This window comes from Aotus nancymaae, unplaced genomic scaffold (assembly GCF_030222135.1).
Source record: "Aotus nancymaae isolate 86718 unplaced genomic scaffold, 86718_ANA_hifiasm-v0.15.2.pri h1tg000062l, whole genome shotgun sequence".
Taxonomy (NCBI): domain Eukaryota; kingdom Metazoa; phylum Chordata; class Mammalia; order Primates; family Aotidae; genus Aotus; species Aotus nancymaae.
Genome location: NW_026988476.1, coordinates 4842799 through 4869732, shown reverse-complemented (window position 1 = coordinate 4869732; position 26934 = coordinate 4842799). Strand labels below are relative to the sequence as shown.

At 43.4% G+C, this 26934-nt stretch overlaps 1 protein-coding gene and 1 long non-coding RNA gene across 4 annotated transcripts in view; both read left to right on the top strand.

The window, feature by feature from the left end:
• Positions 1-16079, top strand: part of EAPP (E2F associated phosphoprotein) — a 33623-nt gene extending 17544 nt beyond the window's left edge. Inside the window, exons 5-7 of one of the 3 annotated variants that reach the window (XM_064365781.1) lie at positions 4077-4194; positions 8288-8398; positions 13060-13695. In XM_064365781.1, coding sequence (XP_064221851.1) covers positions 4077-4194; positions 8288-8398; positions 13060-13336 — 506 coding nt within the window. In that variant the 3' untranslated portion in view covers positions 13337-13695. Of the gene's footprint in view, positions 1-4076; positions 4195-8287; positions 8399-13059; positions 13696-15875 lie in introns of those variants that run through there. The other 2 variants (XM_064365783.1, XM_064365782.1) reach the window with 2 other exon arrangements.
• Positions 16080-19290: 3211 nt separating this feature from the next.
• LOC135270416 (uncharacterized) overlaps positions 19291-26934 on the top strand; it is a 42176-nt gene continuing 34532 nt past the window's right edge. Inside the window, exons 1-2 of the long non-coding RNA XR_010338556.1 lie at positions 19291-19598; positions 23066-23155. This is a non-coding gene — a long non-coding RNA (uncharacterized LOC135270416). The remainder of the gene's footprint in view (positions 19599-23065; positions 23156-26934) is intronic.

Sequence of the window (26934 nt, the reverse complement as noted above, 5' to 3'; positions counted from 1 at the left end):
TGAGTAACCTATTTACCAGGTTTAGCAGTTATATTTTATTAAAAAGGTTTACCTAACAATTATTGAATGTTAGGATTTCCCTCCTAGTTTGGTCTTTTAAGAAATTGCAGCCAGGCGTGGTGGCTCACGCCTGTAATCCCAGCACTTTGGGAGACCGAGGTGGGTGGATCACCTGAGGTTAGGAGTTCCAAGACGAGCCTAGCCAATTTGGCGAAACTCTGTCTCTACTGAAAATACAAATATTAGCCAGGTGTGGTGGTGCATGCCTGTAGTCCCAGCTACTTGGGAGTCTGGGGCAGGAGAATCGCTTTAGCTGGGAGGCAGAGGTTGCAGTGAGCCAAGATCTCCAACACTGCACTTCAGCAGCCTGGGAGACAGAGTGAGACTCTGTCTCAAAAAAAAAAAAAGAAAAGAAATTATATGCCATTGATGTTAAAACAAAAGCAGGAGTGGTTAATGAGAAAAGCTGGGGATGCAGGCATGTGAGAACATGGCACCAGCAGTTGTGCTGCTTGGGTATACCTAGGGAGTGAGAGTGTTTCCCAACTTAATACCTCCCCTCCTCAGGGCTCTTGTCACCTCCCCCTTTAGGTTCTCTATAACAGCAATATTTGTTTTCATGACTGCAAATATTTTCTATGTTTAATCCTCCTGCAGAATTTTTCTTATTTTTTCTTTTGAGATGGAGTTTCGCTCTTGTTGCCCACATTGGAGTGCATTGGTGCCATCTCAGCTCACTGCAACCTTTGCCATCTGGGTTCAAGCGATTCTCCTGCCTCAGCCTCCTGTATAGCTGGGATTATAGGCATGTGCCACCATGCCCAGCTAATTTTTTATATTTTTAGTAGAAACTGGGTTTCACCTTGTTAGCCAGGCTGGTCTTGAACTCCCAATTTCAGGTGATCCGCCCGCCTCAACCTCCCAAAGTGTCAGGATTACAGGTGTGACCCACTGCGCCTGGCCTCCTCCTGCAGAATTTTTTTTTTTTTTTTTTGAGACGGAGTTTCGCTCTTGTTACCCAGGCTGGAGTGCAATGGCGCGATCTCGGCTCACTGCAACCTCCGCCTCCTGGGTTCAGGCAATTCTCCTGCCTCAGCCTCCTGAGTAGCTGGGATTACAGGCACATGCCACCATGCCCAGCTAATTTTTTGTATTTTTAGTAGAGATGGGGTTTCACCATGTTGACCATGATGGTCTCGATCTCTTGACCTCGTGATCCACCCACCTCGGCCTCCCAAAGTGCTGGGATTACAGGCGTGAGCCACCGCGCTGGGCCCCAGAATTTTTCATAAAGTGTTGCTTTCAGTCAGCCTCTATGTGCTTCAAAATTGAATTTTTATAAAATTTGAGCAAAGTGGAACATGATAAGAGCTAAAACTAGTTATATGAGTAATTACACTGAAATATTCAAATAACAAATTTCTGTGGTAAAGAACAATATTATGCTTTTATGCATTATTACTTATTGACCTGCTAAAATATATGTCTTTATTTATATATATATTTTAGGCAGAGTCTCACTCTGTCACCCGGACTGGAGAGCAGTGACAAAATCTTAGCTCATTATAGCCTCTGCCTTCTGGGTTCAAGCAATTCTGGTATTTCAGCCTCCCAAGTAGCCGGGACTACAGGTGCATGCTACCATGCCCGGCTACTTTTTGTATTTTTAGTAGAGATGGGGTTTTGCATGTTGGCCAGGCTGCTTTTGAACTCCTGACCTCAGGATGTCTGCCCACTTTGGGAGGCTGAGGCAGGCAGATTACCTGAGGTCAGGAGTTCAAGACCAGCTTGGCTAACATGATGAAACCTTGATTCTACTAAAAATAAAAAAATTAGCTGGGCATGGTGGTATGCACCTGTAATCTCAGCTACTTGAGAGGCTGAGGCAGGAGAATCACTTGAACCTGGGAGGCAGAGGTTACAGTGAGCCGAGATCAAGCCATTGCACCCAAGCTTGGGCAATAAAAGCGAAACTCCATGTCAAAAGAAAAAGTCTAGCGTAGGTCCGGGCAAGGTGGCTCACACCTATAATCCCAGTACTTTGGGAGTCTGAGGCGGGTGAATCACGAGGTCAAGAGTTCAAGACCAGCCTGGCCAAGATGGTGAAACCCGATCTCTGCTAAAAATACAAAAACTAGCCAGGCATGGTGGCAGGTGCCTGTAATCCCAGCTACTTGGGAGGCTGCGGCAGAGAATCACTTGAACCTGGGAGGTGGAGGTTGCAGTGAGCCAAGATCGCCCCACTGCACTCCAGCCTGGGCAACAGAGTGAAACTCGGTCTCAAAAAAACAACAACAAAAAAGTCTAGTGTATGTAGACTCCATAGGTTTTTTTTCTATTTTCTTTCTTTTTTCCTCTCTTCCTTTTTTTTCTTTTTGTTTTAGTTTTTTTTTTTTTTTTTTGAGACACGGTCTTGCTTTGTTACATAAGGCTGGTCTCGAATTCCTGGCTTCAAGCAATCCTCCTGCCTCTGCCTCCCAAAGTGCTGGAGTTACAGATGTGAGCCACTGGCCTGACCACATAGTTTGTTTTTTCAATTCACTTTTGAAATATTTTTGTTCCAATTTCAGTAGCATTTTATATATAAGAATGTGGAGAATTCATCCATCAAAAATAATTTCTATTCTTTTTTTTTTTTAATTTTTTTTTTTTTTTAAAGACAGGGTTTCACCATGTTGGTCAGGCTGGTCTTCAACTCCCGACCTCAGGTGATATGCCCGCCTCAGCCTCCCAGAGTGCTGGGATTACAGGCGTGAGCCACCGCGCCCGGCCAGTTTCTATTCTTGGCTTGCTTTGAGTGGCTCTTTTGAGACTTTGAATTCTCATTGTTTGAACTTAGTCCTTGAGATACCAGCTTTTGGTAAAGAAACAATTTTTGTGTCCTCTGTCATTTTCATTTTAATGTCTTATTAGTTGGAGAAGAACTTTATTTTTGAAATTTTTGTCAACTTTTTACTTCTTTAGAGATAGGTCTCACTCTATCACCCAGGCTCCAGCAATGCAATGGTGCAATTATAGCTCACTGCATCCTCAGACTCCTCAGACTGCTATAGCTCACTGCATCCTCATCCTCCTAGCTCAGCTTCCCTATTAGCTAGGACTACAGGTGTGTCTGACTAATTTTTAATTTTTATTTGTGTAGAGATGAGGTCTCATTATGTTGGCCAGGCTGGTCTTGAACTCCTGTTCTCAAGTGAGCCTCTTGTCTCAGCCTCTCAAAGCTCTAGGATTACAGCATGAGCTACTGCACCTCACCTGGACAAGCATTTGTTTGGATGAAGGGTTTTTTTTTAACTTTTTTTTTTTTTGAGACAGAGTTTTCTCTTTCGCAGAGGCTAGAGTGAAATGGCGCCATCTCAGCTCACTGCAACCACTGCCGCCCCCCACCCCCATCCAGGTTCAAGAGATTCTCCTGCCTCTGCCTCCCGAGTAGCTGGGATTAGGCATCTGCCACCACATCTGGCTAATTTTGTATTCTTTTTTCTTTTAGACGTAGTCTCGCTCTTGTTGCCCAGGCTGGAGTGCAGTGGCACGATCTTGGCTCACTGCAACCTATACCTCCTGGGTTCAAGTGATTCTCCTGCCTCAGCCTCCCAAGTAGCTGGGATTACAGATGCCCACTACCATGCCCAGCTAATTTTTATAATAAAGACAGGGTTTCACAATGTTGGCCAGGCTGATCTTGAACTCTTGACCCCTCAGGTCATCTGCCCACCTGGGCCTCCCAAAGTGCTGGGATTACAGGTGTGAGCCACTGCATCTGGCCTTAATTTTGTATTTTTAGTAGAGATGGAGTTTCGCCATATTGTCCAGGCTGGTCTCAAACTCCTGACCTCAGGTGATCCACCCACCTTGGCCTCTGAAAGTGCTAGAATTATAGGCATGAGCTACTGTGTCCATCCCTTTTTAAACTTTTTTTCTTTCTTTTTTTTTTAATCTTCCCCATCATTAAGCATATTTTTTAACTTTTTAAGGAAAATAAATAAATGTATGGCTTGGGAAATGAGACTCTTCTTTTAAAGAAGTATGAACTTGAGATGTGATTCTTAGCCATATCCTAACATTTTCAAAATTAGTACAGGTGACCAAGAAAAAAAAGAAGAAACAACACAAGATTCCAACAAATGATGAATTACTATATGATCCTGAAAAAGATAACAGAGATCAGGCCTGGGTTGATGCACAGAGACGGGGGTAAGAACTTAAACTCATATTCAGAATCTTTAGAAAAAAATGATTGAAAGATGATTTCCACTGCATTCACATTTTGAATGTATGCGTATGTGTTTACACAAACACACACAAAAAAGTTTTAGGAAAAAACTGCTGAATACTTTATTTTGAAAATAACCGGCAAATTTTAGTCAGACAGTTGGTTTTTTTAAAACTTGTTGAATTCAGGCTAAGTCAGTCTCTTGATTCAAGAAAAACTTGACTTTTTTTTTCAGATGCAGTTTTTTTTTATTTTTTATTTTTTGTGAGACAGAGTCTTGCTCTGTTGCCCAGGCTGGAGTGCAGTAGTGCAATTTCGGCTCATTGCAACCTCCGCCTCCTGGGTTCAATAGATTCTTCTGCCTCAGCCTCCTAAGTAGCTGGGACTACAGGCACACACCACCATGCCCAGCTAATTTTTGTATTTTTAGTAGAGACAGGGTTTCATCATACTGACCAGGCTGGTCTTGAACTCCTACCTGATGATCTGCCCGCCTTGGCCTCCCAAAGTGCTGGGATTACAGGCGTGAGCCACTGTGCCCAGCCTCAGATGTAGTTTTTAAATTATTTTGAGATTAAGAATTATGTGCATGAGCTGGGTCGGTGACTTGTGCCTGTAATCCCAACACTTTGGGAGGCCGAGGCAGATGAATCACCTGAGGTTGGGAGTTTGAGGACAGCTTCGTAAATATGGTGAAAACCCCCTCTCTACTAAAAATACAAAAATTAGTGGGGCTGTGGTGATGCACACCTGTAATTCCAGCTGCTCAGGATGCTGAGGTGGGAGAATCACTTTAATCTGGGAGGTGGAAGTTGTAGTGAGCCAAGATCACGCCACTGTACTCCAGCCTGGGCAATAGAGTGAAACCCTGTCTCAAAAAAAGTTTTTGTGGATTTAGCACTCAAATGATTTTTTTTAACTACTTACAAATTCAATCTTTAAAAATTGAGATGAGACCAGACCTGGTGGCTCATGCTGTAATCTCAGCACTTTGCAAGGCCAAGGCGGGTGATCACTTAAGATCAGGAGTTCAAGACCAGCCTGGCCAACATGGCAAAACCCCTTCTCTACTAAAAATACAAAAATTAGCTGGGGGTGGTATCGTGTGCCTGTAATTCCAGCTACTCGGGAGCCACAAGAATCGTTAGAACCCAGGAGGCAAAGGTTGCATTAAGCTGATATTGTACCACTGTACTCCAGCCTGGATGACTGAGTGAGACTGTCTCAACAAAAACAAAAAACATTGAGATGAGGCTACTCTGTGTACACTGCTTATGGGGTAGCCCTGCTCTGCAAGGAGCAGTTAAAAATTTTGAGATGAAATTAAATAATAAAATTACCCACGTTAAAAGTGAACAGTTTAGTGGCATTTAATACCATTTACAATACTGTACAGCCACCACTTTTATTTAGTTTCAACCATTTTCATCATCCCAAAAGAAAACCCTGTACTGTTAGGTAGTTTCCCTATCCTTCCCCTCAGCCCCTGGCAGCCACTGATCTGTGCATTGTCTCTGTGGATTTGCTTATTTTAGATATTTTATATGAATGGGATTTTTTTTTCTTTTTTTTTTTTTCTTTTTTATACCCAAAGATTCACCTCATACAGAATGAATGGGATATTATACAGTATGTAGCCTTTTGTATCTGGCTTTTTTCACTGGGCATAGTGCTTTTGAGGTTCATCTACATTTTAGCATATGTCAATACTTTACTTTTGATGGCTGAATAGTATCCCATGTATGTATATACCACAATTTGTTTATCCATTCATCCACTGAGGGATTTTTATGTTGTTTCTACACCCTTCGCCCCACCTTCTTTTAAGAGACGCCATGGCTGGAGTGCAGTGGTGCAGTTATAGCTCACTGTAGCCTCAAACTTCTGGGCTCAAGCACCCTCTTGCTTCAGCTTCCTGAGTAGCTGGGACTGTAGGCACACACTGCCTCCTGGGTTCAAGCACTCCTCCCACCTCAGCCTCCTGAGTAGTTGGGACTATCGGCACACACCTTGTAGCTAATTTAAAAAATGCTTTTTAGTAGAGAAGTCTTGCTGTGTTGCCCAAGCTGATCTTGAACTGGCCTCAGGTGATCCTCCTGTCTTTGCCTCCTGTGCTGGCATTACAGGTGTGAGCTGTGGTGCCTGGCCATTTTTTTTGTTTGTTTTTTTTGAAATAGAGTTTTCACTCTTGTTGGCCAGTATGGAGTGCAGTGGCGTGATCTCAGCTTACTGCAACCTCCACCTCCTGGGTTCAAGGGATTCTCCTGCCTCAGCCTCCTGAGTAGCTAGGATTACACACGTGTGCCACCATGCCCAGCTGATTTTGTATTTTTAATAGAGATGGGGTTTCTCCATGTTGGTCAGGCTGGTCTTGAACTCCTGACCTCAGGTGATCGCCCGTCTCAGCCTCCCAAAGTGTTGAGATTACAGGTGTGAGCAACCACTCCCAGCCTTTTTTTCTTTTTTCTTTTTCTTTTTTTTTTGAGACGGAGTTTTGCTCTTGTTACCCAGGCTGGAGTGCAATGGCGCGATCTCAGCTCACTGCAACCTCCGCCTCCTGGGTTCAGGCAATTCTCCTGCCTCAGCCTCCTGAGTAGCTGGGATTACAGGCACGCGCCACCATGCCCAGCTAATTTTTTGTAGTTTTAGTAGAGATGGGGTTTCACCATGTTGACCAGAATGGTCTCGATCTCTTGACCTCGTGATCCACCCACCTCTGCCTCCCAAAGTGCTGGGATTACAGGCGTGAGCCACTGTGTCTGGCCTCTCATTTAATTTTTAATAGACACGAGGTCTTGCTATGTTGCCCAGGCTGGTCTTAAACTCTTGGGCTAAAGCAATCCCATCCTGCCTTGGCCTCCTTAAGGTCTGAAATTATAGGCATGGGCCACCATGCCCGGTGTGTGATTGTTTATTTTTATTTTCATTTTATTTAAAAAAATTTTTTATAGAGACAGGATTTCACCATGTTGCCTAGGCTGGTCTCAAACTCCTAGGCTCAAGTGATCTGCCTAGCTTGGCCTAGGATTACAGATGTGTGCCACCATGTCTGGCTGTATGCTTCTTTTTTAAATGTAGCTGTACTGTTTTTAAAAAAGTTATGAACTTTTATTTTTGGTACATTTGTCACAATTAATGGACTAATATTGATACATTATTATTAATCAAAGTCCATAATTTAAAAAAATTTCCTTAGTTTTTATGTAATGTTCATTTTCTGTTTGAGGTTCCCATGTAGAATACTACATTACATTTAGTTATCATGTCTCCACAGGCTTTTCTTGACTATGTCAGTTTCTTAGACTTCCCTTGTTTTCAGTGCCGTTATGTACTTTGAGGAGCACTAGTCAGGTATATGTAGGAAGCTCCTCTGTGGGAATTTGTCTGATGTTTTTTCTCATAATTAGGATGGGATTATGGATTTTTGTGAGGAAAAACATAGAAGTACAGAGCTATTTTCATCACATTATTTCAAGAGTACATACTACCAGCATGAGTTTTGTGTGTTGATGTTGGCCTTGATCACCTTGCTGACCAGTGTTAGCTTTCTCTACTATGAAGTTAGTCTTTTACCCCGCTACCATACTGTGCTCTTTGGAAGGAAGTCACTGTGTCCAACCCAGACTTAAGGACTAGGGAGTTACATTCCACCACTGTGACAGAAGAGCATCTTTATAGATCATTTAGAATTCTGTGTGGGGATTTGTTCTCCCCCATTTATTTATTTATTCAATACATTTATACTAGCATGGACTCTTGGGTATTTATTTTATACTTTGGGTTATAATCCAATCCTACTTTATTTTGTTGCTCAGTTTGTCTCAGCTTTGGCAGTTGGTGACTCTTTTAGTTGGCTCCTGTTTCCCTTTGTCATAACCACCTCATTGTTAGGTTTTTGTTTTCTTGAATACGTCCTCCTTTCTGGCACTAAAAGATGATCCAAGTTCATCTTGTATTTCTCATTCCTAGAATTAGCCATTTCTCTGAAGAGGACTGGTTCTTTTTATTGGAAAATGACACTAGAAACCAAAATCTGGTTTTAATATGTGTTTCTTCCACTTTCTTCTGTTCTAGTTACCATGGTTTGGGACGACAGAGGTCACATCAACAACAGCCTGTTCCAAATAGTGACGCTGTCTTGAATTGTCCTGCCTGCATGACCACACTCTGCCTTGATTGCCAAAGGTAATGGATGAAGGACACACACACACACACACACACACACACACATTTTGTTTAAATCAGAAACAGACTTTTTTTTTTTTTTTTGGAGATGTTCCCCAAGTTGGAGTGCAGTGGTGTAATCTTACCTTACTGCAACCTCTGCCTTGTGGGTTCAGGTGAGTCTCCTGCCTCAGACTCCCAAGTAGCTGGAATTATAGGCGGCTGCCACCACACCTAGCTAATTTTTGTATTTTTAGCAGAGACAGGGGTCTCACCATGTTGGCCAGGCTGGTCTTGAACTCCTGACCTCAAGTGATCTGCCCACCTTGGCCTCCCAAAGTGCTAGGATTATGGGCGTGAGCCACCACGCCCAGCCCAGAAACAGACTTTTGTGGTACTCAGGAATCTGATAAGGTTCTGTATTTATATTCTTGGTGCTATGTGACTAATCTTTATACAATGAATTTTGGTTATATATAGTTCTATTAAGAGTAGCTTTGGCTAGGTATCGTGGCTTACACCTGTAATCCCAGCACTTTGGGAGGCCGAGGTGGGTGGATCACCCACCTCGTCAGGAGTTTGAAACCACCCTGACCAACAAGGTGAAACCCCATCTCTATTTAAAAAAAAAAAAAAAAAAAGGTCAGGCTTGGTGGCTCACGCTTGTAATCCAAGCACTTTGGAGGCCAAGGCGGGTGGATCACCTGAGGTTGGGAGTTCAAGACCAGCCTGACCAACATGGTGAAACCCTGTCTTTAAAAAGAAAAAAAAAAGAGTAGCTTTTATGCTTGGCACGGTGGCTCACGCCTGTAATCCCAGCACTTTGGGAGGCTGAGGCGGGTGGATCACGAGGTCAAGAAATCGAGACCATCCTGGCCAACATGGTGAAACCCTGTCTCTGCTAAAAACACAAAAAATTAGCTGGGCGTGATGGCACGTGCCTGTAGTCCCAGCTGCTCAGGAGGCTGAGGCAGGAGAATCACTTGCACCTGGGGGATAGAGGTTGCAGTGAGCCGAGATCGTACCACTGCACTCCACCCTGGTGACAGAGTGAGACTCTGTCTCAGAAAAAAAAAAAAGTAGCTTTTATACTTTTTAAGCTGGGCACAGTGACTCATGCCTATCATCCCAGTACTGTGGGAGGCTGAGGCAATCACTTGAGCCCAGGAGTTTGAGACCAGCCTAGGCAACACAGTGATACCTGGTCTCTACAAAACATAAAAAACCAAAAAATTAGCTGAGTATAATGATGTAGACTATAGACCCAGCTACTCAACAGGCTGAGGTGAGAGCATGGCTTGAGCCCAGGAGTTCAAGGCTGCAGTGGGCTGGACCACCATTGCACTGCAGCCTGGGCAGCCAAACAAAGGTGAGATCCCCATCTCTCAAAAAAAAAAAAAAAAGTATCTTTTCTAGTGCAAAATAGCAGCGTAGAAGCAAACTGGCTTTCCTTCCCCCTGCAGAAAACCAAAACCAACTATACAGCACTGAAGCTATCACCACCAGTATCCCAGATCTCAAATATAAAGTATCCCAGATCTCAAATAAAAGGAGGAGACAGTTTCTAGGGCCACAGAGAAGTGAAAAAAGCTTAAAGCAGACAGTAAGAGAAGTGGACTTCATATCTGCTCTTTCTTCTCCACAAGCTGCCTGGCACCAAGTGAGCAGAAAAATTCCTCTGAGCTCATGATCTTTACATGAGAAAAAGTGAGATTGAAGTGAACAAACAGCTTCTTTCCCTTCTTGAGTTCTCTGGTGAGGAAGCACTAAGAGTGCCTGAAGGAAAAAATATTACTGAGGATAGCCAGAGACAAAGAGGGGAGGTGGGACTACATCTGCAACCCTGGAAACTCCACTGTAACTCCGCCAAAGGAAATGCCAACAGAGTGTCTGTTCAGCAGCACCACACTATGGGAGGTTTGTTCCACAGGGCGGAGCTGTGAACCCCTAGCCAGCCTTCCCAGCCTACTGGGATATCCTTATCCTCTTTGGGACCTCCCCCATTTGGGACAGGCAGCACTCTCAGTGTTTACTTGAACTAAGGCAAACCAGGGCTTAAAGTGCCATCTAGTGCCAAAAAGGAAGCAGTGACCTAGTGGGGAAAAAAAGCATATCAACCTGCAAATTGCAAATTGCAAAGAATCTCTAGGTAAACATATCTAATAACCAAAACAAGCCAAGCAGAGAAGACTGGAATAAATAACTAATCCTTCAATACAAAGACATAGATGTACCTCCACAAGACACAGTAGCAAATGGAACCATGACCTCTTCAAATGGATAAAACAAGGAATCAGTGACTGAACTCAACAACACTGTGATATGTGAGCTCTCTGACCAAGAATTCAAAATAGCAGTTTTAAGAAAACTCAGTGATCTCCAAGATAGCCCAGGCAGTTCAGAAACAAAGAGATTGAAATAATTTTTTAAAAAATCGTGGGCACAGTGCCTTATACCTGTAATCCCAGTACTTTGGGAGGCCGAAATGGGAGAATGGCTTGAGGCCAGGAGTTTGAGATCAGCCTGGGCAACATAGTGAGACTCTGTCTCTATGAAACCAAAAAGTACTTAGTTGGGCATGTTGGCATATGGCTATAGTCCCAGCTACTTTGGAGACTGAGGTGGGAAGAAAAGGAAAAAAAGTTCAGAAAAATGATTTGTTCTGATGCACAAGAGATACAGAGAAAGGGAAAAATATACATTAACATATGATAAGGGATTCTTAGCTGAGACAGATATAGTCATGCAAGTACATACACAGGAAACTAGAACTATTTTTGTTTCAGGTATTTTGAAAAGTTAGATTACATTTTTACCTGGAGAAGTGCCCACTTACACATTCTTAATTCCAGGTGGTTATGGTGATAGTGAAGGTAAAGATTAATATTTGGAGCTAACGAGTGCATAGTGTGAGTTCACTGTTTTCAGCCAGATAGGTATTTTTGTCGCTTGAGGTCTAAGGGGAAAAAAAAAAGAACAACTTACTAAGTGGGAAAATTAGTAGGAAAATTACATATATGAGGTGAACAACGTAGGGGGATGGTTTTGGGATAAAACTGTTCCACCTTGGATCATCAAGCATTAGTTAGATTCTCATAAGGAGCACGCAACCCAGATCCCTCACATGCGCAGTTCACCATAGGGTTCATACTGTTAGGAGACTCTAATGCTGCTGATCTAACAGGAGGCAGAGCTCAGGCAGTAATGCTCGCTTGCCTGCTGCTCACCTCCTGCTGTGCTGCCCAGTTCCTAACAGGCCACAGACTGGTACCGGTCTGCAGCCTGGGCTTTGGGACCCCGACACTAGACTAATTAAATGTATAATAGCTGAGAGTAGACATTATAAAGTAGAAGCTCCTTAAGCTTTTTTTTTTTTAATTTCTTTTTTTTTTTTTTTTTTTGAGACAGTCTCGTTTTGTCGCCAGGCGCCAGGCTGGAGTGCATTGGCGCAATCTCCGCTCACTGCAACCTCCGCCTCCTGGGTTCAAGCAATTCTCCTGCCTCAGCCTCCCGAGTAGCTGGGACTACAGACGCGCGCCACCACGCCCAGCTAATTTTTTATATTTTAGTAGAGACAGGGTTTCACTATGTGGGCCAGGATGATCTTGATCTCTTGACCTCGTGATCCGCCCGCCTCGGCCTCCCAAAGTGCTGGGATTACAGATGTGAGCCACCGCGCCCATCCTTAAGCTTTTAAACATGTAGCTTTTACTAAAATGTTGACCACAGTGGCACCATCTGTAATGAGAAGAGGGCAGAGTCTCAGGCCACGTTGTGAAAAGACAGTAGTCAAAGATTACTGCACATTACCTGGCAAGTTTCCAACAACTTTTGTCTGAGTTTGAAAGGTAAATGATTTTTTTTCCCTGAGATAAAAGTTACTTTCAAAAAGCAGTAGACAAGAGGATACATTTCTTCTTTATACTATTATATATTAAAAAGTTTCTTCTGCCAGGTGCAGTGGCTTGTGCCTGTAATCCCAGCTACTAGGGAGGCTGAGGCAGGAGGATCACTTGAGGCTAAGAGTTCAAGTCTGTAGTGAGCTGTGTCCACAAGTTTTTTTTTTGTTTTTTTTTTTTTTGAGATGGAGTTTTGCTCTTGTTGCCCAGGCTGGAGTGCAATGGTACAGTCTCAGCTCACTGCAACCTCCACCTCCCAGGTTCAAGCGATTCTCCTGCCTCAGCCTCCCGAGTAGCTGGGATTACAGGCATGCGCTACCACACCTGGCTAATTTTTTGTATTTTTAGTAGAGACGGGGTTTCTCCATGTAGGTCAGGCTGGTCTCGAACTCCCTACCTCAGGTGATCTGCCAGCCTCGGCCTCCCAAAGTGCTGGGATTACAGGCGTGAGCCACCTTGTCCACAATTTTAATTAATTATTTAATTTTTTTTAGGGACAGGGTTTCACATGTTGGCCAGGATGGTCTCCATCTCCTGACCTCGTGATCTGCCCACCTCGGCCTCCCAAAGTGCTGGGATTACAGGCATGAGCCACTGTACCCAGCCTATTTTAATTATTCATAAAACAACTGTTTAAAATTTCTTTAAACTTGCTGTTTTGTTCCTATGTCTTTACTTTGGTTGGTATTTCAGTAAGTTTTTTGTGTTCTCAAATTTTATCTAAATGGATAAACTATTAAAATAGAACATACACCCCAATTCTCCATTTCATTTTTCTCTTAGGCATGAATCGTACAAAACTCAATATAGAGCGATGTTCGTGATGAATTGTTCTATTAACAAAGAGGAGGTTCTAAGATATAAAGCCTCAGAGAACAGGAAGAAAAGGCGGGGCCATAAGAAGATGAGGTCTGACCAGGAAGATGCTGCCGAGAAGACAGAGACAGATGTGGAAGAAATCTATCACCCAGTCATGTGCACCGAATGTTCCACCGAAGTGGCAGTCTATGACAAGGATGAAGTCTTTCATTTTTTCAATGTTTTAGCAAGCCATTCCTAAACAGCGCAGTTGGCATTTAATTACCCAATACCGTATATAAGGCAAATATGGACAGTTACTTTCCTCCTGCCTGTTCCTATCCTTAAGTGACATTGAGGAAGCAGTGTTTTCTCTTTATAAAGGAGAATAGTTGTCAACCTTCATTCATCTCTCACCCTCTCCTTTTTTTTTCTTTGATTTTTCTCCCGTATGGATGGGACTGATACTCTCTTTTTGATGAACATTTGGAAACTATGGGGCTTTTTATTTATTAAAGCTCTTTAGAATTAAAATGTTCTGGAGTTATAAGCAATCTTTGTTCTGTTATTTTTATTTTGGATATAGCTTTGATGTAATTAAACTGGAAAGTGTTTCCTGAATTGTCTTTATTGTTTTTGCTAAGTTGTATCTTTATTCACCCCCACCCCACGTGATGGAATGACAATATTTAGTAACTGTTACAATTGCATGGAGTAGGCGGGTAGCCTTGGCTGGCACCTGTAGTCTCAGCACTTTGGGAGGTCATGGCAGGTGGATCACTTGAGTTCAGGAGTTCGAGACCAGCCTGGCCAACATGGTGAAACCCTGTCTCTACTAAAAATATAAAATCAACCAGGTGTGGTGGTACATGCCTGTGATTCCAGCTACTCGGGAGGCTGAGGCAGGAGAATTGCTTGAACCCAGGAGGTGGAGGGTGCAGTGAGCAAAGATTGCGCCACTGCTCTCCAGCCTGGGTGACAGAGTCTCTGAGACTTTGTCTCAAAACAACAACAACAAAAAACAAACAATTGCATGGAGTAGGTACTGTCAGATGCTTTAAGTAATAAAGGTCCTTCTCTGAAAAGGAGTACACTTAACCAGTATTCTAAACTTAATGAAAGCACATTTTAAAATAGAAATTTATGGTGATGGAAAGCAACCTCCCCTTCTGACTTGACTTAAAAATTTTGGCCAGGTGTGGCAGCTCACCCCTGTAATCCCAGTACTTCGGGAGACTGAGGCGGGCAGATCACTTGAGGTCAGGAGTTTGAGGCCAGCCTGGCCAACATAGTGAAACCTCGTTTCTACTAAATATACAAAAATTAGCCGGACATGGTGGCACACACCTGTAGTCACAGCTTCTCAGGAGGCTGAGGCAGGAGAATTGCTTGAACCTGGGAGGCAGAGGTTGCAGTGAGCCAAGATTGTGCCACAGCACTCCCACCTGGGTGACAAAGTGAGACTCCATCTCAAAAAAGAAAAAAAATTCTGCCACCTCTTGTGCCTACTATTTATTACTTCTGTTGCAAACAATCAAGATACAATTTCTTGGGTATTAATATAAAAACCGTCAGTGGCAGCTTGAGGGGAAATTGCATTGTAGGCATCTGTGGATTTTTAGTCTAAAAGAATGATATGGCTGAGTGCAGTGGCTCATGACTATAATTCCAGCACTTTGGGAGGCTGAGTGGGGAGGCTCGCTTGAGCCCAAGAGTTCAAGACCAGCCTGGGCAACATAGCAAGACCCTGTCTCTACAAAATAAATTAAAAATTAGCTAAACGTGGTGGTGTGTGCCTATAGTCTCAGCTACTTGGGAGGCTGAGGTGGGAGGATCACTTGAGCTTGAAAGGCGAAGGCTGAATTGAACCTTGATAATGCCACTACATTGTAGCCTGGGTAATACATTGAGACACTCTCTTTTTTTTTTTTTTTTTTTTTTTTTTGAGACAGAGTCTCACTTTGTTACCAGGCTGGAGTGTAGTGGTGCAATCTCGGCTCACTGCAAGCTCCACCTCCCAGATTCAAGCGATTCTCCTGCCTCAGCCTCCCAAACTGTTGGGATTACAGGTGTGAGCCACTGTGCCCAGCCTTCTTTTACAATTTCTAAACATATATAGAACTTTAAAAATGTATCTATCTTTTGCTAGGTGAGGTGGCAAGCGCCTATAGTCCCAGGTATTTAGAAGGCTGAGGCAAGAGAATTGCTTGAGCCCAGAAGTTTGAGGCTCTAGTTGATATGTTATTTAATTGCTTTGAACAGAGACCATAGTTAGTATGCCATAACTTCTTTGAAATTTTTTGAGACTTTCTTTATTATCTAGTTATTAATATTTCTGGCTTTAATATCACCATGTATTTAATTATTTTATTTATTTTTGAGACGGAGTCTTGTTCTGTCGCCCAGGATGGAGTGCAGTGGTATGATCTTGGCTCACTGCAACCTCCACCTCCTGGGTTCAAGTGATTCTCCTGCCTCAGCCTACCAAGTAGCTGGAATTAAAGGTGCCCACCACCAGGCCCTGCTAATTTTTGTATTTTTAGTAGAGTCAGGGTTTCACCATGTTGGCCAGACTTGTCTTGAACTCCTGACCTCAAGTTGTCCACCTGCCTTGGCTTCTCAAAGTGCTGGGATTACAGGCATGTGCCACTGCACCCGGCCAGATAATTGTTGATATTCTTTGGTACTACATGAAAGCTTGACAAGTATTACTTTCTTCAAGGTTAGATGCACTGTGGAATCTGAAACTATATTAATGAAAGTTTCATATTCTTTCTTTCTTTTTTTTTTTTTTTTAATAGAGACGAGGTTTCACCGTGTTGCCTGGGCTGATCGAGAACTCCTGAGCTCAGGCAATCTGCCCGCCTCAGCCTTCCAAAGTGCTGGGATTACAGGCGCGAGTCACCATGCCCGGCAAGTTTCATGATCTTATCTTGACCTTTGAATGGCTCTCTTACCTTTGTATATTTTTCTGTATAACAAATTATCCCCCAAATTTAGGGTACTAAAAAAGTAACAGATGTTACCTTGTGATTTCTGTGGGTCAGGAATTTAAGGAATGGCTCAGTTTGGCAGTTCTAACCTGAGGTCTCTCAAGAGGTTGCAGTTTATTTTTAATTAATTAATTCATTTGAGACAGAGTCTCAATCTGTCACCCAGGCTCAAGTGCAGTAGTGCCATCTAGGCTCACTGTAACCTCTGCCTTCCAGTTGCAAATGATTCTCATGCCTCAGCTTCCTGAGTAGCTGGAATTAAAGGCGCGCACTACCATACCTGACTAATTTTTTATTTTTAGTAGAGAGAGGGTTTCATCACGTTGGCCAGGGTGGTCTCGAACTCCTGAGCTCAGGTGAGCTGGCTGCCTCATCCTCCCAAAGTGCTGGGATTACAAGTGTGAGCCACCACACCTGGCCAGGGTGCAGTTTAAATGTTGGTTAAGATTGTAGTCATCTGAAGGCTTGACTGGGGCTAGAGGATCTGCTGGCATGTTGGTGTTGCCTTTTGGCAGGAGGCTGTAGTTCCTTCCTATATGGACTATCCATAGAGGTTTGGATCATAATCCTGAAAGACATAATCATATATTAAATAGAAACAGGGTATCACTGTTTTGCCCAGGCTGGTCTCATTCCTGGCCTCAAGAGATCCTGCTTGAAGTGTTGGGATTATAGGTGTGAGCCATGACATGAGCCAAAAGACCGAATCTTGAATGCCCTAATTCTAAATGTCGAGATCCCAAAATATCAAAATCACCAAAGTCTAAAATCCCTAACATCAAAAATCCTGAAAATCAAAATTCTTAAAAATGAAAATCCCAAAAGCTAAATTCTGGGCAAGGAATTAGTGAATTTTCAGTTGTCCATAGGATAGTTGCACTATGTTAGTTGCATGATGTTAGGTGGAACTATTACTTTGTTATTGTCTTTATTTGGAAATTAAGTATGGTTTAAGTAGATGTGTATGGGTGCCAAGTTGACAAAGGGCGGACTTACTTTTAGGTGTCAACTTGTCTGGTAAGGAATACCTTGGAACCTGGTAAAGTGTTATTTTGAGCGTTACTATGAGGATGTTTCCAGAGAAGATTACTGTGTGAATCCTAGTGCACTAGGTTGGGAAGATCTGCCCTCAGTGTTGGTGGGCACCATCCAATTGGCCCAGAGAGAACAAATACAGAAGCCAAACTGGTCTCTCTCAGAGCTGGGAACGACTTTTCTTCTGCTGCCTTGGACGTCAGAAACTGGACTGCATGAATGTGTATTATCACAATGTTGACTTTTATTTTATTTTATTTTTTTGAGACAGAGTCTCACTCTGTCGCCCAGGCTGGAGTGCAGTGGTGTGATCTTGGCTCACTGCAATCTCCCCCTCCCAGGTTCAAGTGATTCTCTTGCCTCAGCCTCCCGAGTCGCTGAGGTTACAGGCGCTTGCTATCATGCCCAGCTAATGTTTGTATTTTTTTAGTAGAGATGGGGTTTCACCATGTTGGCCAGGCTAGTCTCAAACTCCTGACCTCCTGATCCACCCACCTTTGCCTCCTAAAGTGCTAGGATTACAGGAGTGAGCCATAGAGCCTGGCCACAATGTTGACTTTGTGTATGTAAGCAATGTGCATGTATGTGACAACACTGAAACTTCCTCAATAAAGGAAGAGATGGCCAGGTGCCATGGCTCACATCTGTAATCCCACCACTTTGGAGGGGGAGGAGGGAGAATCACTTGAGGTCAGGAGTTCAAGACCAGCCTGGCCAACATGGTGAAACCCCATCTCTACTAAAAATACAAAAATTAGCTGGGTGTGGTGCCTGGCGCCTGTAATCCCAGCTACTCGGGAGGCTGAGGCAGGAGAATCACTTAAACTCGGGAGGCAGAGGCTACAGTGAGCCGAGATGGTGCCACTGCACTTTAGCCTGGGTGACAATGTGAGACTCTGTCTCAAAAAAAAAAAAAAAAAAGAAAAAGAAAAGAAAAAAAGAAAAAGAGAAAAGAAGAGATATTCTTTTTGTACACGTGCATTTGTGATAAAGTTTCTCCAGATCGACGGTGCAGTGGCTTATGCCTGTAATCCCAGCATTTTGGGAGGCCAAGGCGGGTGGATCACCTGAGGTTGGGAGTTTGAGACCAGCCTGGCCAACATGGAGAAACCCTGTCTCTACTAAAAATACAAAATTAGCCAGGCATGGTGGTGCATGCCTGTAATCCCAGCTACTCGGGAGGCTGAGGCAGGAGAATTGCTTGAACCTGGGAGTCAGAGGTTGCCGTGAGCCAAGCCGAGACCACGTCATTGCATTCCAGCCTGGGCAACAAGAGCGAAAGTCCGTCTCAAAAAAAATGCTGGTCACGGTGGCTCATGGCTGTAATCCCAGCACTTTGGGAGGCTGAGGCAGATTGATCACCTGAGGTCAGGAGTTCAAGACCAGCCTGGACAACATGGTGAAACCCCGTCTCTACTAAAAATACAAAAATTAGCTGGGGGTGGTAGCGCTTGCCTGTAATCCTAGCTACTCAGGAGGCTGAGGCAGGAGAATCACTTGAACCCTAGAGGTGGAGGTTGCAGTGAGTGGAGATTGTGCCACTGCACTCCAGCCTGGGCAACAGAGCAAGACTCCATCTCAAAAAAAAAAAAAAAAAAAATTAGCCAGGTGACAGAGCAAGACTTCGTTTCAAAAGAAAAAAAAAGTTACCCAGATCTCAGCTCTTTGGCTGACTGCATATGTGGTGATGACCCATCAAGGTTTTTGATTGATCTCATCAAAGACTTAGGTTGTTCATCATACTATTTCAGATGACTGCAGTTATAAAGCTGGGGGCACACAGTTACCAACTATAGTGATGTATGTTTATATGTTTCCCTTTTCGACCTATTTGTTTATGAATACGGCTTGTCTGCTCATAACTGTTATGCCACACAACTGTTAGTATATCTGAGTGTTTATAGTTGCAAAAAAGTGAGTTATTATTGCCTATTTTATTATGTAAAATGGTTTATGAAACCTTCTATTATGTTTTTATGTATTTCTCAAATAAATCCTCCTTAAAGACTTTTTTTTTAAATTTTTTTGAGACAGAGTCTTGCTCTGTTACCAGGCTGGAATGCAGTGGCATGATCTCGGCTCACTGCAACCTCTGCCTCCCGGGTTCAAGCAATTCTCCTGCCTCAGCCTCCCAAGTAGCTGGGACTACAGGCGCATGCCACCATGTCCAGCTAATTTTTGTATTTTTTTAGTAGAGACGGGGTTTCACCATGTTGGCCAGGATGGTCTCGATCTCTTGACCTCGTGATCTGCCTGCCTCGGCCTCCCAAAGTGCTGGGATTACAGGCGTGAGTCACCATGCCTGGCCAAGACTTTTAAATAATTTTTTCCAGAATTATATTTTTAGGATTTTGATGTTTCAGAATTTGAACATTCAGGATGATGGCATTTAGGATTGTGCCTTTCAGGACTCTCATTGACTCCCCGCCCATAGGACTGCTGAGTGTCCTCACTGCTGCCTTCCCCCGGAGTAAGTGATCTAAGACCAAGACGAAGGTACAAACTGCAATATCTTCTATGGTCTAGCCTTGGAAGCAACACACTGTTATTTCTGCCTCATTCTGTTGGACATAGAGTACAAACATGGTTCCAAGTGGGAAGGTGTGTAAACTCATAAGTGCATTCCAGGAAGCAAGGATCACTGGCGCCATTTGGTGACTGGCTACTACAATAACCTTCCAGCTTATCTGAATGGAAAGTTGTAATGACTCTTGTAAACCTTATCTGAAAGGGTAACTGATCCCTTACCTTGGGAATGTGATATGCTGATGTTTATTCAATGTATGAGGAGTCTTCCATTTGTCCTATGTTCAAAGTTCATCCAAAACTCATGTAATTAGAAACACCATTTAAAAATTGGTTGGAAAAAATTTGTTCTTTTTTTTTTTTTTTTTTTTTAAGACAGAATCTTGCTCTGTAACGCAGGCTGGACTGCAGTGGCATGATCTCGGCTCACTGCAACCTGTGCCTCCTGGTCTGGGTTAAGCAGTTCTCCTGCCTCAGCCTCCTGAGTAGTTGAGATTACAGGCATGAGCCATCTTGCCCCACCATATTTCATTAATTTTTAATTTTTATTTTTTGAGGTGGAGTTTCACTCTTGTTGCCCAGGGTGGAGTGCAATGGCATGATCTCGGCTCACTGCAACCTCCCGCCTCCCAGGTTCAAGTGATCCTCAGCCTCCCAAGTAGCTGGGATTACAGGTGTGTGCCACCACGCCCAGCTAATTTTTGTATTTTTAGTAGAGATGGGGTTTCACCATGCTGGCCAGGCTGGTCTTGAACTCCTGACCTTGTGATCCACCTGCCTTGGCCTCCCAAAGTGTTGGGATTACAGGCGTGAGCCACTGTGCCTGGCCCTGTTTTGTTTTTTAAAATGGGTTGAAATTTAACAAAGTTATCCTTCAGTTTCATGGTGCAGAAATAGTTCTTGACAGGATTTTACTTTAGTCTAATACATAGGGGATCAAGCAGTAGATCTGTTGGCTCTGTCTTTAAAGAGAGCACAGTTTATAATCATCTTGAAGGGGTTTCAGAGACATATGCTGCCTTGTGAAATCTCTATAGAATATTGAATATATGAAACAGGCAGGGCGCAGTCACTCATGCCTGTAATCCCAGCGCTTTGGGAAGCTGAGGCAGGCGGACCACTTGAGGTCAGGAGTTTGAGACCAGCTTGACCAACATGGTGAAACTCCGTTTCTATTAAATACAAAAAATTAGCTGGGTGTGGTTGTGCATGCCTATAATCCCAGCTACTCAGGAGGCTGAGGCAGAAGAATTACTTGAACCCAGGAGGTGGAGGTTGCAGTAAGCGGAGATCGTGCCATTGCACTCCAGCCTGGGCAACAAGCATGAAACTCTGTCTCAAAAAACAAAAAACAAACAAATGCATGAAACAGATAAATTAAGAATGGTATTTTAAATGTAGGAGAGTTTTAATGTAGGAGAGTTTTAATTCTTTTAAGTTTGAGACCAGTCTTCCACACTTACATTTCTTTACAGATTATGAATTTTTAGGTATAGTGTTTATTTATTTAATTTTTGCAACAGAGGTTTTTGCTCTTTTCACCCAGACTGGAGCGTAATGGTGTGATCTTGGCTCATTGCAACCTCCACCTCCTGGGTTTAAGTGATTCTCTTGCCTCAGCCTCCCGAGTAGCTGGGATTTGCATGCATGCGCCAGCACACCTGGCTAATTTTGTTTTGTATTTTCAGTAGAGACAGGGTTTCACCATGTTGGCCAGGATGGTTTTGAACTTCTGACCTCAGGTGATCCACCTGCCTTAGCCTCCCAAACTGTTGGGATTACAGGGGTGAGCCACCATGCCCAGCCAGGTATAGTGTTTAGAATTAGAAAAAATTAAGAATTAATGTTGAGGCTAAATATGTTGGGGATTCAGAATGCTCAGAAAAGGCATATGCAAATTAAGGTAAAGCATCAGGAGATTGGAACATTCACTTGGAATCTCCCTGCCCTTAGAGATTTTAGTAAATTTCTCCTGTATCCTACTTTGTACAGTTGAAACTCTTTCCCCTGCTCAGTGAATTCCTGACATTGCTACCCCATGGTTCTATTACCTCTTACTGTTTTTTTCTTGTTGGTTTGACACTATGCAGCAGTTCACTCACACACACACACACACACACACACACACACACACACACTTTACTCAAACTAAGCATGTTTTGAATGTATTAACTTTACTAAGGTTTAGGGAGGGGTATTTATAAGAAAGGAATTCCGTTGCATAGCCCCTGGAAGACTTTCCGACCCCTCTGGGTAGTCTCAGTCTCCGGATGCTTCTCTCCAAGGACTTCTTTGTCAAGAGCAAACAGAATCAAGAACTTCCTTTTTGCCTTTTCTTCAGGTCCACACCCAATACCACAATTGCAGTGCAGTGGTTCTTTTTTTTTTTTTTGAGATGGAGTTTCACTCTTGTTGCCCAGGAGGGAGTGTAATGGTACCATCTTGGCTCACCACAATGTCCACCTCCCAGGTTCAAGCGATTCTCCTGTCTCAGCCTCCTGAGTAGCTGGGACTACAGGCATGCACCACTATGCTCAGCTAATTTTTTTTGTACTTTTAATAGAGATAGGGTTTCTCCATGTTGGTCAGGCTGGACTCGAACTCCCAAGCTCAGGTGATCTGCCCACCTCGGCCTCCCAAAGTGCTGGCATTATAGGCGTGAGCCACTGCGCCCAGCCTCAGTGCAGTGGTTCTTAAAGTGTGGTCCCCAGACCAGCAGAATCAGCACCAAGTGGGAATTTGTCAGAAATGCAGACCTGGTTCAGATCCAGGCCAACTGTTTCAGAGATTCAGAATGATTCAGGGTGGGCTCCAGCGGTCTTTTTTTTTTTTTTTGAGACAGAGTTTCGCTTTTGTTGCCCATGAGTGCATCAGCCAGATCTCGGCTCACTGCAAACTCTGCCTTCCGGGTTCAAGCAATTCTTCTGCCTCAGCCTCCCTAGTAGCTGGGATTAACAGGTGCCTGCCACCATGCCCAGCTAATTTTTTGTGTTTTTAGTAGAGACAGGGTTTCACTATGTTAGCCAGGCTGGGTTCTAACTCCTGACCTCAGGTGATCCACCTGCCTGCCTCCCAAAGTGCTGGGATTACAGGCATGAGCAGCTATGCCCAGCTCCCAGTATTCTTTTTAACAAGTCAGTCAGTGATTCTGATATATGCTAAAGTCTGAGAACCAATGTAGAACACAATTTTCTAAAAAAGCATGTCAAAGAAGAAGTAAGCCAGAGAACATTTACATATTCACCTTAATACAGATAATTGCTAATATCACCTCCCAGCTTTTGGTCACTGCTTTTAGTTAAGTGGGTGTGTTTCACCTACTTCTAGGGCCAGAACCACCCAGTCCCAAGCACACTCATGATGTGGAATTTTGACTTTTAGCTTGTTGGTGCCAGCAATGGCATAATCTTTGCTCTTGATCCTATTTCTCCACCCAGAGCTGAGGGCTTGCTATATCATAAGACCTTGAGAGTGGTTGTGGAATCTGAGGATCTACCGTGTGGATTCACCCACAGTGAGAATGGAATGTGAGTATCTTTGATGAATACTTACAGATGACTTATCTGTAAAGGTCATGGAAATACCGTGTGCTAACATTCATCTGTATAGGGCAGAAATATCACGGAAAGAATAATTGCAATGTCCTCATCATAAATTCATGGACTGCAGATGTTGCAAAGGCCTGAGCTCTAGGTCTTGGGCTCTAGGAATCATGTTTGTTCATAATCTTACCTATCAATCATTTTCTTTATGGTCCTACTTTTGGGATTATGCCTAGAAAATTTTTCCTTGCCTTTTTTTTTCTTTTTTATCTGTTTTTGTTTTTTGTGTATCTCCTTGGTCCACTTGGAATTTATTTTGGCTTGAAATTGCATTAAATGTATAAATCTGGAGAGCACTGATATCTTCATAATATCATGTTTTCCATCTGCTATGTTCCCTCATTATTCAAATCTTCTATGTCTTTTGTTTTTTGTAGCATATTCATAAAAGTACAAGTACCACACAAGTTTATTCCTAGGTGTTTGACGTTTTCTTTTTTATTTTTGGTGGCTTTTTTTTTTTGTATTTATATAGAGTTTTGCTCTTGTCACCCAGGCTGGAGTGCAATGGCATTGATCTTGGCTCACTGCAACCTCTGCCTCTGGGGTTAAAGCGATTCTCCTGCCTCAGCCTCCTGAGTAGCTGGGATTACAGGTGCACACCACCACGTTTGGCCAGTTTTTGTATTTTTAGTAGAGATGGCATTTCGCCATAAACTCCTGATCTCAGGTGATCTGCCCGCCTCTCAAACTCCTGATCTCACGTGATCTGCCCGCCTCGGCCTCCCAAAGTCCTGGGTTTACAGGCAAGAGCCACTGCACCTGTCTTTTTTTTTTTTTTAGACAGGGTTTTGCTCTGTTGTCCAGGCTGGAGGGCAGCGGCGTGATCATGGCTTACTGCAGCCTCAACCTCCTGGGCTCAAGCAATCCTTTCACCTCAGTTTCCTGAGTAGCTGGAACCATAGGTGTGCACCACCACACCCAGCTAATTAAAATTTTTTTTGTAGAGACTGGGTCTTGCCATATTGCTCAGGCTGAATTTTGTTTGTTTGTTTACTATTGAAAATAGTATTTTTTCCATTATATTTTCAAAAGTACCACACATTTTTTTTAATCGCCCCCCTCACACCCAGTACCACAAATTTTAAAAGTTTATCTGTCATTATTATCTTTCGGCTTTTGCTATTACAGATAGGATCTTTTGTCCATTATATTTTCTAACAGGCTATAGTTGGAGGAAAGCCATCGATCGCTGTAAATGGTTGCTATACTTTGTAACTAAGCCCCTTGCTGAACTTTGAGTTTGAATGGTTTTCAGTGATTCTCTTGGGTTTTCCTCTCCTCCCCCGCAGGCAGAGCTTCTCCATTGGTGTCTGGGATATTGCACTGCCCTGTTACTCCATGAACACACTCATCTTTGCTGCTTTTCCCCCTTTCCTCTTTTCCTTTAGACCTTTGTATTCTCCAGGTTTCAGTCCTTCAACCTTGTACTCAACACAGTCTCTTCCTCACAGAGTTCATCCACTTTTAAAAAAAGTTTCATCAGATCTCATGAGACTTCCACAAAAAAAAAGAAAAAAGAAAAAAAAGTTTCAGCCTCAATGTTAATGGCTCCTAAGTCTATTTTGAGCTTTGACTTTAATTTTGAATGTCCAAAAGCATAATAGGTTTTCCAAGGATCTCAAAAATCTTTTTTTTTTTTTTTTTTAAAAGATGGGGTTTCACCATGATGGCCAGGCTGGTCTTGAACTCCTGGCCTCAGGTGATCCACCCACCTCGGCCTCCCAAAGTGCTAGGATTACAGGTGTGAGCCACTGTGCCCGGCGGATCTCGAAAATCTTATTGCAAATGAACAAAATAGCTACTCTAGGATTCCTCTATTGCAGTTTTAGTATCTACTTCCTATCTGTGGTTACACATTTAAAAAAAATTTATTTGATTCTCTATTCTTTGTTTCTTGCTTTCACTTCATCATCAAGTCTTTATTTATTTTATTTACTCCTTTATTTATGTGTTTATTTATTTATTTTAGAGACACAGTTTCCCTCTGTCACCCAGACTGGAGTGCAGTGGCGTGATCTTGGCTCACTGCAACCTCTGCCTCCTGGGTTCAAGCAATTCTCTAGCCACAGCCTCCCAACTAGCTGGGATTACAGGCGTCTGCCACCATGCCCAGGTAATTTATGTATTTTTATTGGAGACAGGGCTTCACCATGTTGGTCAGGCTGATCTTGAACTTCTGACCACAGTGATCCTCCCCCCTCCGCCTCTAAAGTACTGGGATTACAGGCATGAGGTACTACACCCAGCCTCTTCTTCCTTTAAAATGTTCCAAGGCTGGGCGCGGTGGCTAACGCCTGTAATCCCAGCACTGTGGGAGGCCGGGGCAGGTGGATCACCTGAGGTCAGGAGTTCAAGACCAGCCTGGCCACCATACGGAAACCCCATCTCTACTAAAAATACAAAAATTAGGCTGGGAGCAGTGGCTCACCCCTGTAATTCCAGCACTTTGGGAGGCTGAGGTGGGTGGATCACCTGTGATCAGGAGTTCAAGACCAGCCTGGCCCAAATGGCAAAACCCGGTCTCTGCTAAAAATACAAAAATTAGCCAGGCTTGGTGGTGGGTGCCTGCAATCCCAGCTACTCAGGAGGCTGAGGTAGGAGAATCGCTTGAACCCGAGAGGTGGAGGTTGCAGTGAGCTGAGATTGTGCCATTGCACGCCATCTCATAAATAAATAAATAAATAAATAAGCTGGGTATGGTTGTGAGCGTCTGTAATCCCAGCTACTGAGGAGGCTAGGCAGGCGAATCGCTGGAACCCGGGAGGCAGAAGTTGCAGTGAGCCGAGATCATGCCACTGCACTCTAGCCTGGGCAACAAGAGTGAAATTCCATCTCAAAATAAACAAATAAAATAAATAAAACAAAATATTCCATACTCATCTACTTTTTCATGTAGTCAAACACCGAGTCCAGGTTATTTTCATCCCTTGCGGACCATTATAATCATCTGCCAACTGGTTTTCTTGCTCCCAACCTCCCCTTCATTCACAGCTTCATCTATTCATCATGAATTGAGTTCCTCCTGTGTGCCAGGTGCAATTTATAGATCAATGACAGGGGCCCTGCTCTCAATAAGTTGAGATGAACAGGAAAAACAGGTAAACCAATAACCCCAATATTGCGGTTGGCATGTGCCATGGCACAAATATAACACCAGGTGCCACCAGAGTATAGAAGAAAAGGATTAGGGACGACTTTCAAGAAGACAGAAAGTTTGAGCCAAGTCTTACAGGATTAGTATGAATTAGCCAGGAACTCAGCCCTGTGAGGCTCTCTTTGACCAAACTCTGAGAAATTTTTTTCTCTGAATGCAAATTTTCCATATATATATATTTTTGAGACAGGGTCTTGCTGCATTGTGCAGGCTGGAGTGCAGTGGTGCAGTCATGGCTCACTGCAGCCTCTACCTCCCAGGCTCAAGCAATCCTCCACCTCAGCTTCCCAAGTAGCTGGGACTATAGGTGTGCACCACCATATCTTTTTAATTAAAAAAATTTTTTTTTTGGTAGAGACAAGGTCTCACTATTTTGCCCAGGCTGCTCTCAAATTCCTGGGCTCAAGGCCGGTCGTGGTGGCTCACGCCTGTAATCCTAGCACTTTGGGAGGCCGAGGTGGGTGGATCACCTGAGGTCAGGTGTTCAAGACCAGCCTGGCCATCATGGTGAAACCCCATCTTAAAAAAAAAAAATTCCTGGGCTCAA